General features: G+C 43.7%; 1 protein-coding gene across 2 annotated transcripts; it reads left to right on the forward strand.

The window, feature by feature from the left end:
- The first annotated feature begins 477 nt into the window (after positions 1-477).
- Positions 478-16,979, forward strand: ccdc120b (coiled-coil domain containing 120b). 2 transcript variants are annotated; one of them, XM_026168830.2, is made up of 10 exons: positions 478-726; positions 10,049-10,148; positions 10,504-10,634; positions 11,261-11,362; positions 11,525-11,648; positions 11,830-11,889; positions 12,076-12,229; positions 12,375-12,476; positions 12,821-13,858; positions 14,407-16,979. In XM_026168830.2, exons 2-10 carry the CDS (start codon positions 10,100-10,102, stop codon positions 14,501-14,503), a joined length of 1,857 nt encoding a protein of 618 aa, XP_026024615.1. In that variant the 5' UTR covers positions 478-726; positions 10,049-10,099; the 3' UTR covers positions 14,504-16,979. The 2 variants fall into 2 exon arrangements, with proteins under 2 accessions (XP_026024615.1, XP_026024617.1); XM_026168832.2 differs by having other exon boundaries at positions 11,528-11,648.
- The last annotated feature ends 680 nt before the right edge of the window (positions 16,980-17,659 follow it).

A 17,659-nucleotide genomic window follows, 5' to 3' on the forward strand; every position in this document is an offset into this window, starting at 1 on the left:
TCCGAAACATTAAAAAGTTAGCACTTCAAAGGATATTGAATGCGTTTTTTTAATACTAATAACTGTCAGAGTTCCAGAAAATCTGGATCTCTTTGTATAAAAGAAATCAAATCATTATTGACGTTTATTGCAACTGAAGTTATGGAATTAAGGATGGAAGAACGCAATAAACTTCCCATTAAAAAGCCATGTTGGGCTGCTATAATTTGGTATGGTGCGGTCCAAATTATCTCTGACATAGAAAGCAGTAAAACTAAAACGACTATTTGAATTTTTCGAGTTGAACGTATCAATTTTTAAATCTGGAAAAGTCTCTTGGGGGTTTGGAGAGGGTTACCTTGAATGCTGCACATGAATCCACGCTACTGTGCAACACCTGGGTTACATTCTTATTAGCGGATCGAGTGGCGCACATTGAAGGCATGTACCATCTGGGGAGGGGCATCGTCGCTGTGGTCGTGTTGGAGTCAGCTGGCTGTGTGAAAGAGAGCGTTTTCATGCCGCGCAGAAAGCAGGTCTGTTGAGATGCGCAGAGCTCCGACGCAGCGGAGGTCGCGAGGCTGCTGGTGAATTACAATTGGGATAGTGAACCATCATGAACGGGCAGCTCTTTTCCGTGGATCTCCGCACATTTTGCCAATAAAAACAAGCAGGAATGATTTTCCTCCCCCTGCTTTCGCTCCAGAGAACCATGGAGACCTCGCAAGGCATCAGTCATGCTCTCTGGTAAGAGGGGATTCTGCTCCAATATGTCCTCTTCCATCCTAAATGGGCGTATTAATTAATAGTTACCAGTACGGCTTTTTTAAAAAATGAGATATTCTCTATAAAATGAAATGCATCGGCCTAAACGCGAGTCCGCAAAACGTCCTCGCATCTGTTCACGCATTTAGCTCGTGTGAAAAGACGTTTGTCATCGTGGCGGGCTGTGACACACCTGCGATGTGTTATCGCTTCCATAATGAGTCCGGTGCGTTTCATTATCAGCCGGTGCGCCGCCGTCTGCAACGGCTATGCAGATGCGGGGATCAGCGCAGACTGGATGTGCGAACGCGTGCTTTATGCTGAGCCAAATCACATGTCCGTACGATGAATGCAAGGACCGCATCAAGTGAGAGCCTTGCGTTTGTGTACGCGTTGTGCCAGAAAACAGTGCAACGGGTCGTTTGTGTGGCACGCTCGTCAGGAGGCAGGGGGTGGCAGAACTGCAAGAACGTCTCAAATTCAATTTTTAAAGGAGTGAAAATGTGTGCCAAGCTTCCCGGGAATGCATAACTTCTCCCCTGTTGCTGTATTGTTATGGAGCAAAAAAACAGACCCGAACATCTTGTTACTGCCGTCTCCTGGGCCTTATTGCTTCACTCCTCTCATTTATTAATACTGCTCGGTCACATGCAGCAGCGTTAAGCTCCTATTATTAACAGATCCCTGAGCGAGCCTGTCCGTCAGGATCCCTTTTGGTGGGGTGGGCTCGTAAAAATGTGTTGGTGCCTTTTACAGCGAGTCACTGTAGTCCACCTTTTGGCGTTTCTGGGAAACACCTCTGTTTTTTACAAGAGGGTTTTCCTTTGAAGCCTTATGCTCATTGCTCCTTTTTTATTTACAGTTGTTAGTGCAGGGACATGACATTTACAAGCAAAGGGGTTGGTGTGCTGGGAGACCATTCTCATGCTCAGTTTCCTCTTGATCACAGGGATTAGGATGAAACCAGTCATGTTAGTGTTTCTGTTCGCCTGTACAGTACAAAGCACTCCCTTTGGCTGTTGTGTTTCAGTACAGTTCAGTCACATTCCATGGACGTGGACTTTGACCCAGATAGCTTTGTCACAGTTGCATTTTTTTTAATAACATTTAATACCATTGCATCAAGGTTACAATATTTTTTCTTTTTTTTTTTAAACAATCCCCTTAAGACATGGGCTGACACAAATTTGAATGTGTAGTTCTGTAGTAGGTAACTGACAAAACATGCACGTTAAGTACAGAGTGTGAAAAGAAACACTGGCTGCTTGATCTGGTTAGTCGTTTCACTACTTCTTACTAGCACATAGACATAGAGTCAAAATGAGAAACATTTAGCTTCATCTAAAGTATCTTGTTGCTAGAACCAAGGAATAAAGTCTGATCAAGCGACTGTAGTACTACAGATGGGGGAGCGTATTCACCTACTTTTCTTCAAAACACAAAAAAATCAGATCAAGGTCCTTTAGTGTGTAAATATTGAATGTAATGGCGTGGCTGCTGTGGCTGCACTTCATAAGTCTGAGCGAAACAAAAGCACTGAACTCTTTCCAGAATCAGCAAAGTGGATTACAGCAAACCACAGAGCATTAAAAACAGCGTTGGACATACAGAAATCCCTCCAGGTGTTACAGACCAAAGGAAAAATGTATAGCAATAATCCCCTCGGACATTAGAGTCACATTCCTTTCTTTATTACTGCACCCTCCTCTCCTCCAACCTCAGCTTAGCGGAATCCAGGTGGATAGCAATCACTGGGCTTTGCTTTGTTTTGCCTGTGGTAGTTGTGTCAAACATACAAAGGTGAGCATCAAGGCCCGGGGAGGGAGAGAGGACGAGCTATACGATTGGTCAGCCTTGGCTAAGCTGCCCTGCCTTGTGCTGATAAGTGCATTATAAATCAGTATTTCATGGATATAGAGAGCAAAACGAAGAGATCACATTGGTGCGTGGGGTTGGTTGGAGGGTCACCTGACCCCTGCATAAGCCCTCCATCCACAGTTCCAGGGGTTGCTCAGGTGGAGGCAGCTCTGAATCAGCCGTATGTCTGACCTTGTCCAATCTCTTCTTTGTTGAATCATAAATTACATCTTCCTCCTTCTTACATTTCTATCCCATCCTTACAGGGTCCTTGGGGTCTGATAGTCAATGTTTGGGAGTTGCATTACTGTTCTCCTATAGATTAGATCAGTATGGCTTTAGACACGGAGAAATGCTGTCCTGGTGCACCAGTGAAAGCAGTGAGACACTGCTTTGTAACAACTGACACAGACAGTGGTGCAAACTGTAGTTTTTAACTGTCTGCTGCCTATTAACTTCTCAGGAACCAGCGGGGGATCCTCATGCTAGCCTAACAGGAGCTGTGTAGTTGTAACCCTCCTCTGGTTCACATGTGTAAGTTGACAACAGCAGCAGCTGTGTCAACACCAGCGGTCAACATGAGGGCTGCTGGCCTCACCTGCCCATAGTTAGCTGGAGGTGGGGTTTCAGCTGCTCCTTTATACCACAGCCGCCTGTTGAAAGAGACCAATAAACCTGCTGTGCAGCATATGGTGGTGCTGCAAAAGCTCCTGCCGCACTGTATTAAGACTTGTAGTTTTAAGTCTTGAATATGTGTATTATAAATTCTCAACAATAGCTTTTCCTGTTCCCAGGACTCTTGGGCCACATGAAAGCTGACAGTAGAGAGAGAGTGAATCTGTTTAAGAGCCGAGAGCCATCGTGTTTATCAAGGGAGACGACGCATAAAACTGTTGTCTGTAGGAATGTAGCTTTGCTGTGAATATTTCAAGCTAATATGCATCACTTCTAAGCTGACGAGAGAGCATTATGGCTCCTTGTGTGGACACAGGAGGATCAGAGCTACGGTACGGGCTTCAGTGTTTAGCCCGTCTAGAATATTAAACTCTTCCTCGATTTGCATTTGAGTGATACGAGCTGCACAGGGCAGCTCGCTCTCATCGCACGGCTCATGTTTTCATCGACACGGTTCCTTCAGTGCTATCTGTACCACCATCCACAGCCCATACGCATGCTCGGCCAACAAGTGTTTGAAGCTGTGGTGTTTAAAATCTATATCTCCTCAGATTCTGTGAGGGCGGCTGTGGTTCAGGAGGTCGTTGTCATCCGTTAATCAGAAGGTCTGTGGTTCAATTCTGAGCTACTCCAGTCTCCATGTTAAAGTGTCTTTGGGCAAGATGCTGTACTCCTTTGTGGGTGATAGAAAGTGCTGGAAAAAAGCATCAGACGTATGTCATGTCGGGAAAAGGGTTCATGTAGTAGTGCATTTACCATCTCACTCATGCTTCCCCCCCTGAAGTGTGTTGCAGTCCTGTATTGTCACACCTGTGCCTCTGCACAGCAGGTGCTTACAAAGCTGGCACTTAACTTAAGGTAGTGATGCATCTGATCCCCTCAGGTGTGTTATCTGTTACGTGTGGCCATGGTGGATCTGTTGCAACTGGTCTTCACCTTTCCTCTAGCTGCTATTACACAGTGATTACTGCTATGGTGTTTTAACCATAGCCCCATTGTGGTGTCTTTGCATTCTTTCTGTAGTTATAAACACCTTTATAACAAGATGCACTGTAGGTTCAACCACTGCTGAACAGCAGGAAAAATTAGGAGTAGCCTACAACCAGCCAACAAACATTTCATAGATGTCATTTAGGTGGGTAAGGGATGGTGAATAAAGGTCTTTAAGGTATTTGTTAGCCATGTCTGCTAACCCTCCCATAATAGGCCGCTTTTACCCACAAGTCTAAATAACTGGAGGTTATCAGGTGGGTTTCACCCTAATGTAATAAGCTGGAATGTACAGTTATTCCTATTATTTCAAAGTAAAGCAAATGTACTAGTTGGTTTGTGGTTTGTTGTGGACAAAACTAATGGTACAGTTAAAAATTTCAGGCACAAAACACAGAAAGGGGCCATTGCAGAATGATTTTAATTTTTGCTCAAAGACATTACTCTGAAGAAACAACCTGACATTAACAATTACAAATAACTGAGAAAATTATCCATTTGTGAAGTAATTACACAAAAAAAATGATATTGAAAGTTTCAAGCCCATTTTCATTACGGTCACATTGATTGAGGTCTTCAATTTGTCATCATAATGCGCTGCCAAAACATGTCTGCCATATTTCAGCTGCTATTCAACTGCATAACAGAAACAGAACAGATTATTTCACACACTATTTCATGATTTGGTGTCCCCAATTTATGTGGCACTGAATTCCTTCTTCAGGACATAAATTAAATGCAGCTTGCTAAGGAATTAAACTTTATCTAAGTAAGAGGAAGAATGTGTTGTTTCTTGCTAGGATGCTCATTGTAAGACTATAAAAAGGAAGTGTGAGACGTATTGTTATAGTAGCAAAGATGAACCAGTGATATCTGCACTGAGGACTGAGGTTTTAGTGTTTTTATGATGACAGAGTGGGCACATTTTGTTTTGTTTAACAAAAACAAAAGGGGGGGATTGCACTGAATTTCCTTGGAAATGTTTTGGTTGCTGGACAAAGCCATTCTTAGGGGCATGGCAGCCTTTTGGCTCCAGCTGCCCAGCGACAGTCCAGATGAATACCAAATGTCTCAGTCTCCTCTCGACTGCTTCTCTCTGTGGGTTTACTGTTCGGCTGTTCAACAAAGAACAGACATGACACTGCCTTGTACACTCCCAGGTGAAAATCCCACTTGGTGTATTAGATTAACTGAAAATTTAATCATCATGAACTCGTTTTTGTGTAACAGGATTCATGTGATGAGCTTTTGTCTGCCACTTGCTTGTGTGAAAGGCTCCTGTTTGTCTGTCAATAGGAGGTCAAGCATGCGGGGGTTTTCGCATGTACAGGAGCAAACAGCACTTACTGGTTCACTTCCAGAACAGGAGCCAACGCAAACTCTGGAAGTATTTCAAGTATGTCTTCACAGAAAGTGAGCGTCGTGTTGTTTGAGGCAGGAAAACAGAACTCTAATGTTTCTGGCCTAAAAAAAGCCAAAAATCTGAGCAGAGCTCTGAGACAGCTGCTCAGACTAACTGATAGATAAATGTTTCCTTTTGAAAGATGGGACACTGGCAGAAGCAATCTTTGGAAATGGTAATTCTGATCCAGCCCTTGAGGCCTTCCATCTAGATTTGTGGGCTGAATGGAGCCGTTTTATGATTTACTCGACTGGCAAGAAGACAGCAGGATGCTTATTTACGGCAGCGATTTGTGAGCAACGCCGAGCGAGAGGTTTTGGCAGAAAACGCGATCGCTATTTTTGGATGTCAAGTCTCTACTGGGCATTAGGGAAGAGGCTTTGTTTGTAATGAATCTCCATTATGTAGAAGAGAGTATATGAACCGAGCCTCACCTGCAACAGTTTAGTAAAAACAGTACATGTCTTAGTTTTTCCCCCCGATTATCTGTTGTTCCTTCTCAACAGATAAATAGATGATTATATGTAGAAGTTTTAAAATGATGTGAATTTTGTGTGAACCTTGACATTTATGACAGTCGCTTGGAGGAAATGCCACTGATTGCATTCTTCGCCGGCTTTGTTACTTATTCCAACACTTTGCTTCTGGCTCTGTTTCTCTTGCTTTTTTTGTGATGGTAGCTTTGAGCTTGTGAGGCATGAAACACACAGGGATTAGATTTCTCCCTCTGTATCTGTCCATACATTATTAATGCTACTTATCTCGTCTCATTTTCCTTCTCTTTGCAAATTAATTGGCTACTAATTGCATCCAAGGGCTAATTTTGGAGTATTTAGAGTATTACTCTCTTTCAGAAGGCCTAGTCTGCAAGTTATGTTTGGACTCTAGATGAACTTACTCTCAAAATGTTCTCTAGAACTCATTAAATCCTAAATTTATAATCTTGCATACCGTCATAACTGGGTTTATTGTGGTTTCATTTAAATTGTTGCTATCACCTGGTGCCTTTTTTTTCTGATCTAAGACATTTTTTTGTCTTTTCTCTTTCTGAGTCAAATATTCTCCCACAAGTCTGTTGTTACAGAAACTAACTCGTAATTAGTGATACAGTTTTTAAATACCTGAGCAGAGGGACAGCAGCGCCCCCTGATGGACCCTTGTGCCATCTGATCGAATGCTTTTTTTTTTTTTTTTTTGTGTGTGTGTGTGTATGTGTGTGTGTGTATGTGTATATATATATATATATATATAAATAAAACACCCAGCACGCCCCTGCGGGCGGTTTATCCTTCAAGCTCGGGTCCTCTACCAGAGGCCTGGGAGCTTGAGGGTCCTGCGCAGCATCTTAGCTGTTCCCAGGACTGCGCTCTTCTGGACAGAGATCTCCGATGTTATTCCCGGGATCTGCTGGAGCCACTCGCCTAGCTTGGGAGTCACCGCACCTAGTGCTCCGATTACCACGGGGACCACCGTTACCTTCACCCTCCACATCCTCTCGAGCTCTTCTCTGAGCCCTTGGTATTTCTCCAGCTTCTCGTGTTCCTTCTTCCTGATATTGCTGTCATTCGGAACCGCTACATCGATCACTACGGCCGTCTTCTTCTGTTTGTCTACCACCACTATGTCCGGTTGGTTAGCCACCACCATTTTGTCCGTCTGTATCTGGAAGTCCCACAGGATCTTAGCTCGGTCATTCTCCACCACCCTTGGGGGCATCTCCCATTTTGACCTCGGGACTTCCAGGTTATACTCGGCACAGATGTTCCTGTACACTATGCCGGCCACTTGGTTATGGCGTTCCATGTATGCCTTGCCTGCTAGCATCTTGCACCCTGCTGTTATGTGCTGGATTGTCTCTGGGGCATCTTTACACAGCCTGCACCTGGGGTCTTGCCTGGTGTGATAGACCCCAGCCTGTATGGATCTTGTGCTCAGAGCTTGTTCTTGTGCTGCCATGATTAGTGCCTCTGTGCTGTCTTTCAGTCCAGCTTTGTCCAGCCACTGGTAGGATTTCTGGATATCAGCCACCTCCTCTATCTGCCGGTGGTACATACCGTGCAGGGGCCTGTCCTTCCATGATGGTTCCTCGTCTCCCTCCTCTTTCTTGGGTTTCTGCTGCCTGAGGTATTCACTGAGCACTCGGTCAGTTGGGGCCATCTTCCCAATGTATTCTTGGATGTTCGTTGTCTCATCCTGGACTGTGGTGCTGACACTCACCAGTCCCCGGCCCCCTTCCTTCCGCTTAGCGTACAGCCTCAGGGTGCTGGATTTGGGGTGAAACCCTCCATGCATGGTAAGGAGCTTTCTTGTCTTTATGTCAGTGGCTTCTATCTCCTCCTTTGGCCAGCCTATTACCCCAGCAGGGTACCTGATCACGGGCAGGGCGTACGTGTTGATGGCCCGGATCTTGTTCTTACCATTCAGCTGACTCCTCAGGACTTGCCTGACCCTCTGCAGGTACTTGGTGGTTGCAGCTTTTCTAGCGGCCTCTTCATGGTTCCCATTCGCCTGTGGGATCCCCAAGTACTTGTAACTGTCCTCTATGTCTGCAATGTTGCCTTCTGGTAGTTCAATCCCCTCAGTTCTGACTACCTTCCCTCTCTTTGTTACCATCCGACTACACTTCTCCAGTCCGAACGACATTCCAATGTCATTGCTGTATAGCCTGGTAGTGTGGATCAGTGAATCGATGTCTCGTTCACTCTTGGCATACAGCTTGATGTCATCCATGTACAGGAGGTGGCTGACAACTGCTCTGTTCCGTAGTCGGTATCCGTAGCCAGTCTTGTTAATGATCTCACTGAGGGGGTTCAGGCCTATGCAGAACAGCAGTGGGGACAGAGCATCTCCTTGGTAGATCCCGCACTTGATGGTGACTTGTGCTATGGGCTTGGAGTTGGCCTCTAGTACGCCACATCCCCATTGAGTTCCTGATGAAGGCTCTTAGGGTCCCATTGATCTTGTACAATTCTAGGCATTCCAGTATCCAGCTGTGGGGCATTGAGTCATAGGCCTTCTTGTAATCAATCCAGGCAGTGCACAGGTTGGTCAGTCTGGTCTTGCAGTCTCGGCTGATTGTTCTGTCTACCAGTAGCTGGTGTTTTGCGCCTCTGGTATTCTTGCCAATTCCTTTCTGTGTCCCGCTCATGTATTGACCCATGTGCCTGTTCATCTTAGCCGATATGATGCCTGACAGGAGCTTCCATGTAGTACTGAGGCAGGTTATTGGTCGGTAGTTGGAGGGGACCGGTCCCTTCTTGGGGTCCTTGGGGATCAGGACCGTCCGACCTTCGGTTAGCCATTCCGGGTGTCTCTCGTTAACTAGCAGCTGGTTCATTTGTGCTGCTAGGCGCTCGTGGAGTGCAGTCAGCTTCTTTAGCCAGTAGGCGTGAACCATGTCGGGGCCTGGTGCTGTCCAACTCTTCATACTGGAGACCCGTTCTTGGATATCTGCCACTGTGATGGTTACTGGACCCTGTTCAGGGAGTTCGCTGTGGTCTGCCCTCAGATCCACTAGCCACTGAGCATTGCCGTTATGGGTTGCGTCCTTCTCCCATATGCCCTTCCAGTATTGCTCCGTCTCCAGCCTTGGTGGTGCTGTTCTCTTATTGTTCCCTTGCCACTGAGAGTACACCTTTGCTGGTTCTGTGGAGAACAGCTGGTTTATTCTCCTGCCTTCTATCTCTCTGGTGTACCTCCTCAAGCGGCTGGCCAAGGCTGTGAGTCTTTGCTTGGCAGTTTCCAAGGCCTCAGGTATGGACAGCTTGCTGTATTTCTTATGCACCTTCTTTGTCGCACCTTTCTGCAACTCCGATATACATACATACATACATACATACATACATACATACATACACGTATGTACAGTATATGTGTATGTATGTATGTGCTGTGGCTGCTATTTCCAGTGCTCAGTTACAGTTACTTCATGATACTTGAACCGAAAAATTAGTTTCAGTGATTGGATGTAATGCTTGGGGTGGCTGTAGCTCAGGAGGTAGAGCAGGTCAGTCTACTGATTGGAAGGCTGGTGGTTTGATCCCTGGCTACCTGAGTCTGAATGCCAAATATCCTTGGGCAAGATACTAACCCCAAGTTGCTCTCTGATGCATCCACTGGAGTATGAATGTTAGTTAAAAAGCATAGAAAACAGCTCCGGTGAGTGTGGCATATAAACGCTCCAGGAGAGTAGAAAAGCGCTATATAAGAATCAGCCCATTTGATTTACTTAACTCCTCACATAAGTCCAGTGTACTGGCTCACATTTGGGTATATTTCAAACAGGTTTTTGGCAGATTTCTAAAATATTTGTGTCTTGTACCTCCAGATAACACAAAGCTGGCTAATGATACATTTTAAACCTTCATCTCTCTTTCTCAGGTGAGGGTGTGGCTGAGAGCGTGAATTGTAAAGTCCCCAGAATTACATCACATGGAGGTCAAAGGACATCTGATCACATCCATGGGTTTGGGGGCTCCTGGTGAGTAATGATGACTATTCACAGTGTAAGGATTCACACTTCCATCTGTGGACAAGTCTGAAAAGGCTTGAGAAACCATCAGCTTGCTTGTTTTCCTGCCAGTTTTTTCTCTAGGGAACTGCCAGCTGAAAAAACATCTGTCTTTGTGAAGACCTTTTGTTCACATACTGCCACTACAGCTGCCAGATAATCTTATCAGAGCACTCTGAGAACAGACACCTTCAAAAACACGACACTGTGATACAGTATAAACATAACCCACAAGATTGCGTTTTTAATGAAATCACTGCCAGTTTGAGTCCACATCTGAATTTCACTGTGTGCAAAAGTGACTTTCATGCGTTGTGCCTCCTAGATGTTCAAGGCTGCCAGGATGGCAAGCTGCAGGCTGAGAGGATCGCAAGTCTGCAAGAGAGGAAGCAGGCCTTGGAGGCTCTCCTCAACGCCAGAGTGGGAGAGCTCAAACAAGTCTGTTTGCAGGAAGCTGTGAGTCGATCTCGCTTCATCTTCGAAACGTAGCTCAGCTTAGATTCTCTCTCCGTACACCTCAAGCGATGAGTGGATAGCTGCAGTGTGGTTTAACAGCAAATTTAAGTCTTCTGTAAAAATGAGAATAAACGTGAACATCTGAGCTCAGCTGCAGCTAACAACTTGTTGAAAAGGGGATATTTTTCACAGACAAAATCTTTGCTTGATTGCTTCTGAGAGCCTGCCAGTGCATGTTAATGAATCCGCAGCTGCCTCAGCTTTTCTTTAACAGCTGTTCAACACGTCCCTGTTTTCAGCTGGATGGTGACTCATTCTATCTGTGTGCCTATTTATGGATTCAGAAGTTGTCTGCTCTGTTGTCAGTGTAGCTTACTTAGACATCTGAAGCACTTCTCAACTGCAGAGTTATGGTTCTGCTTTAGAGGTAAATGCTAAACGCAGCCAAATTATTGCTGGCATATATCTCGTGCCATATCTTGACCATTTAAGGAATTTTTATTTTTATTTTTTTTAAGAGACTTAAAGTAATCCGTTAAATGGTTATGACTTTATGAAACAGTTTGCACCTCAGTGGCCAGTGAGAAGGATTTCAGTAACCGGGGGCTAATCGATGTCCTCTACAGGAGCTGACTGGGAAATTGCCACGTGCTTTCCCATTGGAGACAGGAGAGAAACCCCCGCTGGTGCAGCGGAGAGCTGGCCTAGCGCCCATTGCCAAGGCAGAGGTAAGTCAACACCTTGAATATCAATTGTGTTTACGCAGTAGCTGTACCGTTTTGTGTGTGTGTGTGTGTGTGTGTGTGTGTGTGTGTGTGTGTGTGTGTGTGTGTGTGTGTGTGTGTGTGTGTGTGTATACTCAGTCTAACATGGGTGACTTTCCCTGGCAGCAGGATGAGGCTGCCCAAAGAAAGCAGATGAAAGCCATCTTCACGGGTGCTCTGTACAGACACTCGGAATCAGACCGAAACGTTCCAAATAGCAAAAGAACGGTCCATCGGGGCTGTCACACAGGTACAGTACCATGGCAACTAATCCCACACCTGCACACTTAAAGAACAACCCCCCCCCCAAAGCTACACAATAACAATAGCACAATGCTGAAAACATCATCTTTGCACTTTTGCATTTTTGTTTACCTAAGCCACCAGGTGTCATGCTGCTTTGCCTACGACCTATATCCTTTGTGTTTCAGAGGACACTGTCATGTCAGAGAGTACAAGCTCCATGTCAGATTCAACATCCCATGACAATGGTGAGTCAACAGTCTCCGTGTGTATCCACATTCACCAAAGAAATAACTGAACCTCTGACCCAACATCATTCTTAAAACATGAGAATATGCAGTGTTATTAATGCTCTGCACCAAAAATTGCACTTTTAAGGCTTTTATTGAAAGTTGACTACATCAAAAGAAGATTTGTTGTTCTTCCTCCTACAGAGTCTTCACCGAGCGTGGCTGCAGACCAGCGATCTCTGTCTCAGCCACGACTTACTGCAGGCAGCCCTGACCACAGAATCAGCAGGAAGCTATCCCCAGTGGAGATTTATTACGAGATGAGGACACGACGCAACTCTGTCACTAGCTCTGTTAGGTGTGTATCTTAAGGTGACCCTGTGCAGCCTGCCTGCTCTGTTACATTCACAGCATAAGCACACAAAAGTAAATGATCAGGATTGTGTGGGTTACAAATGCTAATTGCATCTTGTGATTCTTTGTTTTTTGGTTTTCTTCCACAGCCCAACTCACTCTTTACCTAGAAGTGCTTCTAACGTTGAAGGCAGAAGTGTTCCAGCAACTCCTATGTTGGCCCGAACTGCTCCCATCAGCGTTCATGTCAGGTAATCTGTGATGCTGGGCTGCTTCTGTCTGATGCTGCACACCTCCCGCCTCCTGTGATAACTGTATGGTTGGAAATGGCTTAATGACTTAGCCAAATGAAGACAGAGACTTCAGGTTGTAACTGCGATTAATGTCAAATTCAGCTACCAGCAAAGGTTTTTAATTCTTTGGACTTTTGGCATAAAAAATTTTCCTTTTTTAAAAGGTAACTTTTCTGTGAAATTCAGTTACATGGATTAGCTTAAAGCTGCTGTCACTCACTCTGCTGTATCTAAAGTTCTTTAGTTTCCTCTCTGATTACTTTGCGCTGCTGCTGTGCTCATTTGCTGTGCTCATATCTTAGGTCAGATGCATCTGGTGGAAATGGGCTGAAACAGTGGTCTGGCAGCCTGGATGTGCCGTACATGATTCCGTTGGCTCAAGAAGGTTCTTCCTCTGACCGCCGCAGCTGTCCGTACAGCTCCCGAGCCAGGCGCAGCAACAGCTCTGAGGCCCTGCTGGACAGATCGAGCCTTCCAGACGACCCAGCCCCTAGAAACGGCATGCCGCAGAGAGGAGGGCCCTACAAGAGTTCGGAGACGCTGACAGATGGAAAACTGCGGCATATTCACTTGGGCAGCCCCGAGGGGCATGTGGACAGCTCTGTTGAGCAAGTCAAAATGCGTCTGTCTATGGGTGGCAGGGGAGCAAGCGGTGGCTACAACGAACTTTTGATGGACTATATCTGGGGAAAACAGCAGAGGATGCAAGTGCAGCACCATCTGTACCAGTCCACAGGAAGGATCTGGCAAGACATGTCCTCCCCTCGCTCATCCACTGCAGCAGTGCCTCCCCATGCCAATGGATTTTCCCATTCCCAGGTGCACCTTCCCAGTGCTGCACCTCCCTACAGTCCCATGGTCCTTAGAGGATCCCAAGCTGAACTACGCAGGGTCAAGGTCACCAGAACCAAATCTTGTGGACCTTTTATTCCTTTGCAGCAACATCCCCAAGATGCAATTCTACTATCAGCGTACGAGTCCCCCCTTCCTGTTTCTGGAACCACCACATCATCCATTCCCAACCTGCACCCTTACCAGACTGATTTGTCTGGTCCCTCCTTCAACCGCAGACCCCCACAGTTTTCTCTTCCTACTCCAGAAGACTCAACAAGAAGCCTGCATAAAGCCCTGGCTCTGGAGGGCCTTAGAGACTGGTACCTAAGGAATGCTCTTGGCTATCCTACTGCTGCCCCAAAGGGTCACGAGGCAGGGATCTCTCGTCTTTCACACCCACACCCACTGGTGCACCAGGCCCAGTCTGTTCAAGGTGAACCAACTAACCTCCAAAGGCCTCAGATACCCCAGTCAGCCAGCTTCCATGGCCACCCTCTCCATGGAAGGTCAGTATTTTTTTTAAATGTGATTCACTAGCTGATGTTTATACTCAGAAAACCTTGCACTTTTCCTAAAGACACAGTTGTTTTCATGCTTGGATTTTAAGGTTATGTACAGCATGGATGCATTACTGAAATCTGTGTGTTACAGATGATTTGTCTGTCTTCTTAGATGTTGGCAGCAATGCTTCCAACAGATGCTGGTGCTGTTACACTCGCTCTGCCCCTCAGCCAATCCATCTATCATCCTCTTTTACAACTGACACTGTGTTATTTTCTTTTTATTATTTATTTTTTTGGGCTTGGTCAGCATTATCGCCTGCTGCTGGCAGCGTCATGCCAACACTCTTTGTTGTTCCTGATTGCTTCCAAGGATGGGCCTCTCCAAGCTCTGTTATAGTCTTGCACACTTTTTTCCCCTTTTTTTGTGGGCCCTAAGAAAATTAATTTCTTAGTGGTTTTACTGCATGCTTCTTGTGGTGTTTATTTGTTTCCTCTCTTATTTTTTATTTTTTTGGGAGTGCAATATTGACTTGTTTTACCTCCCCCCACAGGTCGATGGAGTTCTCTCTCTATCAGGAGACATCTGATCCACAGATGCAAGAGGTGACTCCAAAGGAGCCCAGTGCTGACCCAGGCACCTTGGTCTGAAGCAGCAGCAGCACTCATGCACACATCAATGCACTACATACGCAAAAACAGTGTAGCTTCACATGGACTCCGATATACTACTCCAAAAATTAAGGGAACACTTAAATCACATGCTGTATCTCGATGAATTAAATATTCAAACTGAAAGTCTTTATGACACACACTGTGTAATTTGTTGAGAACAAAATAATGGAACAATATAGTTGGAAAGCCTTCTGAAGGCTGGATTCAAAATGACAACAAAAATCAATGTTATAAATTGTTCAAGTGTTCGCTTTATTTCTTTTGATCAGTTTAATTCCACACACAAGTTGATTATAATGTGACCTCAGCAGCATTGAAAAACATGACCACCTCAGCAGAAAGAGACTGAAGTAAATGACAAACTGTAGCTGTAAAGTTGGAAAAAGCCTGGGCAAGCTCCCTGTGTTATACCTGATTTTTGCCAATATCAATGTCAACCCCAGTGTTTTGTGGCTGTACACGGGTGCTGACTTGCAGAGCATCTAATACCAATATGATCATACTCTACTTCACATATAAATATTTCTGGTCCAACGCGAACGGCAAGATCCTTTCCTGAAATCCTGAAAAGTCTGCCGAGATATACTTTTTTACAGAATATATACAGCTGTAAAGTACTATTTTGTATCTTCTGAGATATAAAGAACTGTTATATTAAAGAGGTAATTTATTGCTCATTAACCATGTTATATTCAAAGATGTTATGAGCTCACATCATTTGAGACGTATTACATGCCAGTGAACGTGTGTTTGTAAATTATATAAACCGCAGAAACATGCTTCAGTCCTCATCTGCCGTTAACGTCACAGCCATTTGTATTTTTCATATTTGATAAAAGTGAAGTGGGCCATGAACTGTAGCGTAATGGTGTAGCAGACAGGAGTGCCTAAATGTTTAATATCAAAACTAAACCTTGGTTAGAAAAACTTTAAAGTTGCTAGTATTAAGACTGTGTGAGATTTAGTTTTTAAAAATCAGACTAAAGCGTATCACAGTGTGACTCAGTTTGGGTATTTGGAATGATGTCATTTGTATTTTGGTGTTTTGGGGGTTTCAGCTCAGTGCTGGTTGATAAATGTAGCCTTCTCTGTGCTGACCTTAGATCAGTTTAGGACAAACCTTAGGGCTGTAGTGAGACCTTCTGTATGGCAGTAGCACTTGACTGTGTGACAAGAAATAACTCGTATCAAATTAGTTTTTTTTTCTGCATTCACTTGCGGAGGATTTGATTGTCATACAGAGCACTTTATGAACATCTTAAGCCTTAACCCCTGTGAAATTGTCACCAAGATAGATAACAGTCAATAAGAAGGTTTTTCTTTTCTTTTTGGTCTTCAAACATCTGTTGAAGGTCTGGGTGGTGGTCTGTACATAGTGGCTTGTACTGATGAGTCTCAAGCTAATGTTCTATTCCCATACTAACAATGTAATTTTCCGAACTAACCGCATAATAAGTATAATCAAAATAACCTGCCCTACTCCTTCAACCCCACTTCCCCCCCAAGTGAGAACTATTTAATTGGTTATAAAAAATTGAGGATGACCATGTGACCAGAATAGGGCCGCTGCAGTACTGAATGGTGGTGTGAGCAGGTCTCATACCAGTAAATGTCTTTGTGAGAATACATGCTGTTTGTATTTGTAAGGAATCTGTTTGACATGTTTGCTTTCTTTTAAATATTTTTTTTAACATTGTGTCATGTATCTTTGTATATCAGTAGCATTATTACATTGTTTTCACAATCAGCCTGGGTAGCATTTTGCAATGTACACTACAGAAACCAGAAGAAGTAAACTGAAAATATTTGTATTGTTGTAACAACATAGCATGTTTCTTTCATGGTTTTAATATGATTTTGCCTTTTTTTCTGTATTTGATCTTCAGACTCATCTGAATGTAGTTTTCTTTTGTGTGTGCTTGTGATGTTTTTGCTCAGTTACAAACTGTAGCACACTGTGGAACATGAACCTCGTGTCTACGCCTGTCTGATGGGTTCACATCCTCTGTTTCCTGCTTCATAGAGCTCCTTCCAGCTTGTTAAAGACTGAAATCAAAGACCAAACTGCTGTGCACTGGGGGTCATAAAGGTATTTTTCATATAATGTACTCTAAGTTCAAAAGAAATAATATAAATTTAGCTCTAAAGCAAATGTATTCAAACTATATTATATTTATGAACCTATAACGTTTTGTAGCCATCTACTGTAGCCCTTTCTCATCAGTGCAGGAATTAGTAATGTATGTTTAAAATTTCATTAAGCTGTGTGATATGTTTAATATTTGGTTATACTTTATATTTTCTTTATTTCTTAAAAAAGAAAAGATATTTAAGTGCAGCTGTTTTCTCTTTTCTTCTCTCTTTATAACCAGGCCTATGAAGTTAGGCTAAACAAGGCCTGCTCTGTTCTGTATGTATGAGATCTAAATAAAGTGTCATGTTGAAATCAAAATTCAAATGTGTTTGTACTATATGCAGCAAAGTTGTGCTGAAAATGACCTGTGGTTGTACTCTGTGCTAAACCTACCACTTCTAAACTATTAACCAGAGTATATAATGAAGAGATAAGTGGATTTATCAAAATGGTATAACCTCAACACCAGTGCAGTTCTTGGTAATTGATTAGTGCTAGTGTGATAGGATTTCCTATTTTCCAAGTACACTGAAATGTCTTAAACTATCTTTTTGGAAATGGAAAAAATATACACACATTCACTGTGAAAAATGAAAACTGACCCAAAATGCTTTGGAGGCACATTTACATTTAATGTCTAAAAACAAAACAAAACCCTAGTTTAAAATAAAGATGAAAGGAGGATTTTGTTGTTTTAATGAAGTATTGCAGAAAGTAAAAATCACAACAATTTAGTGGTCATTAAAATATGTTCAAAATCATGGCGCACTGCTCTCCCCTACAAAAGCTGCCTTTTGCATATAATAATGCAAAATAATTTCCCCCAGGGATCAATAAAGTATTCTGATTCTGATTTATAGGTTAAAGTATCTGCAGTACTGGTAAATACTGGTCCTGTATTTACTTTTAAAAATAAATAGAAAAAAATATATATATATATATTTGCAGTGTTGCACAGCACAAGCGCAAAGTCAAATGGTGGAGAGTCCCAGATATAA

The sequence above is a fragment of the Astatotilapia calliptera genome, chromosome 5 (genome assembly GCF_964374335.1).
Source record: "Astatotilapia calliptera chromosome 5, fAstCal68.1, whole genome shotgun sequence".
NCBI classification, from domain to species: domain Eukaryota; kingdom Metazoa; phylum Chordata; class Actinopteri; order Cichliformes; family Cichlidae; genus Astatotilapia; species Astatotilapia calliptera.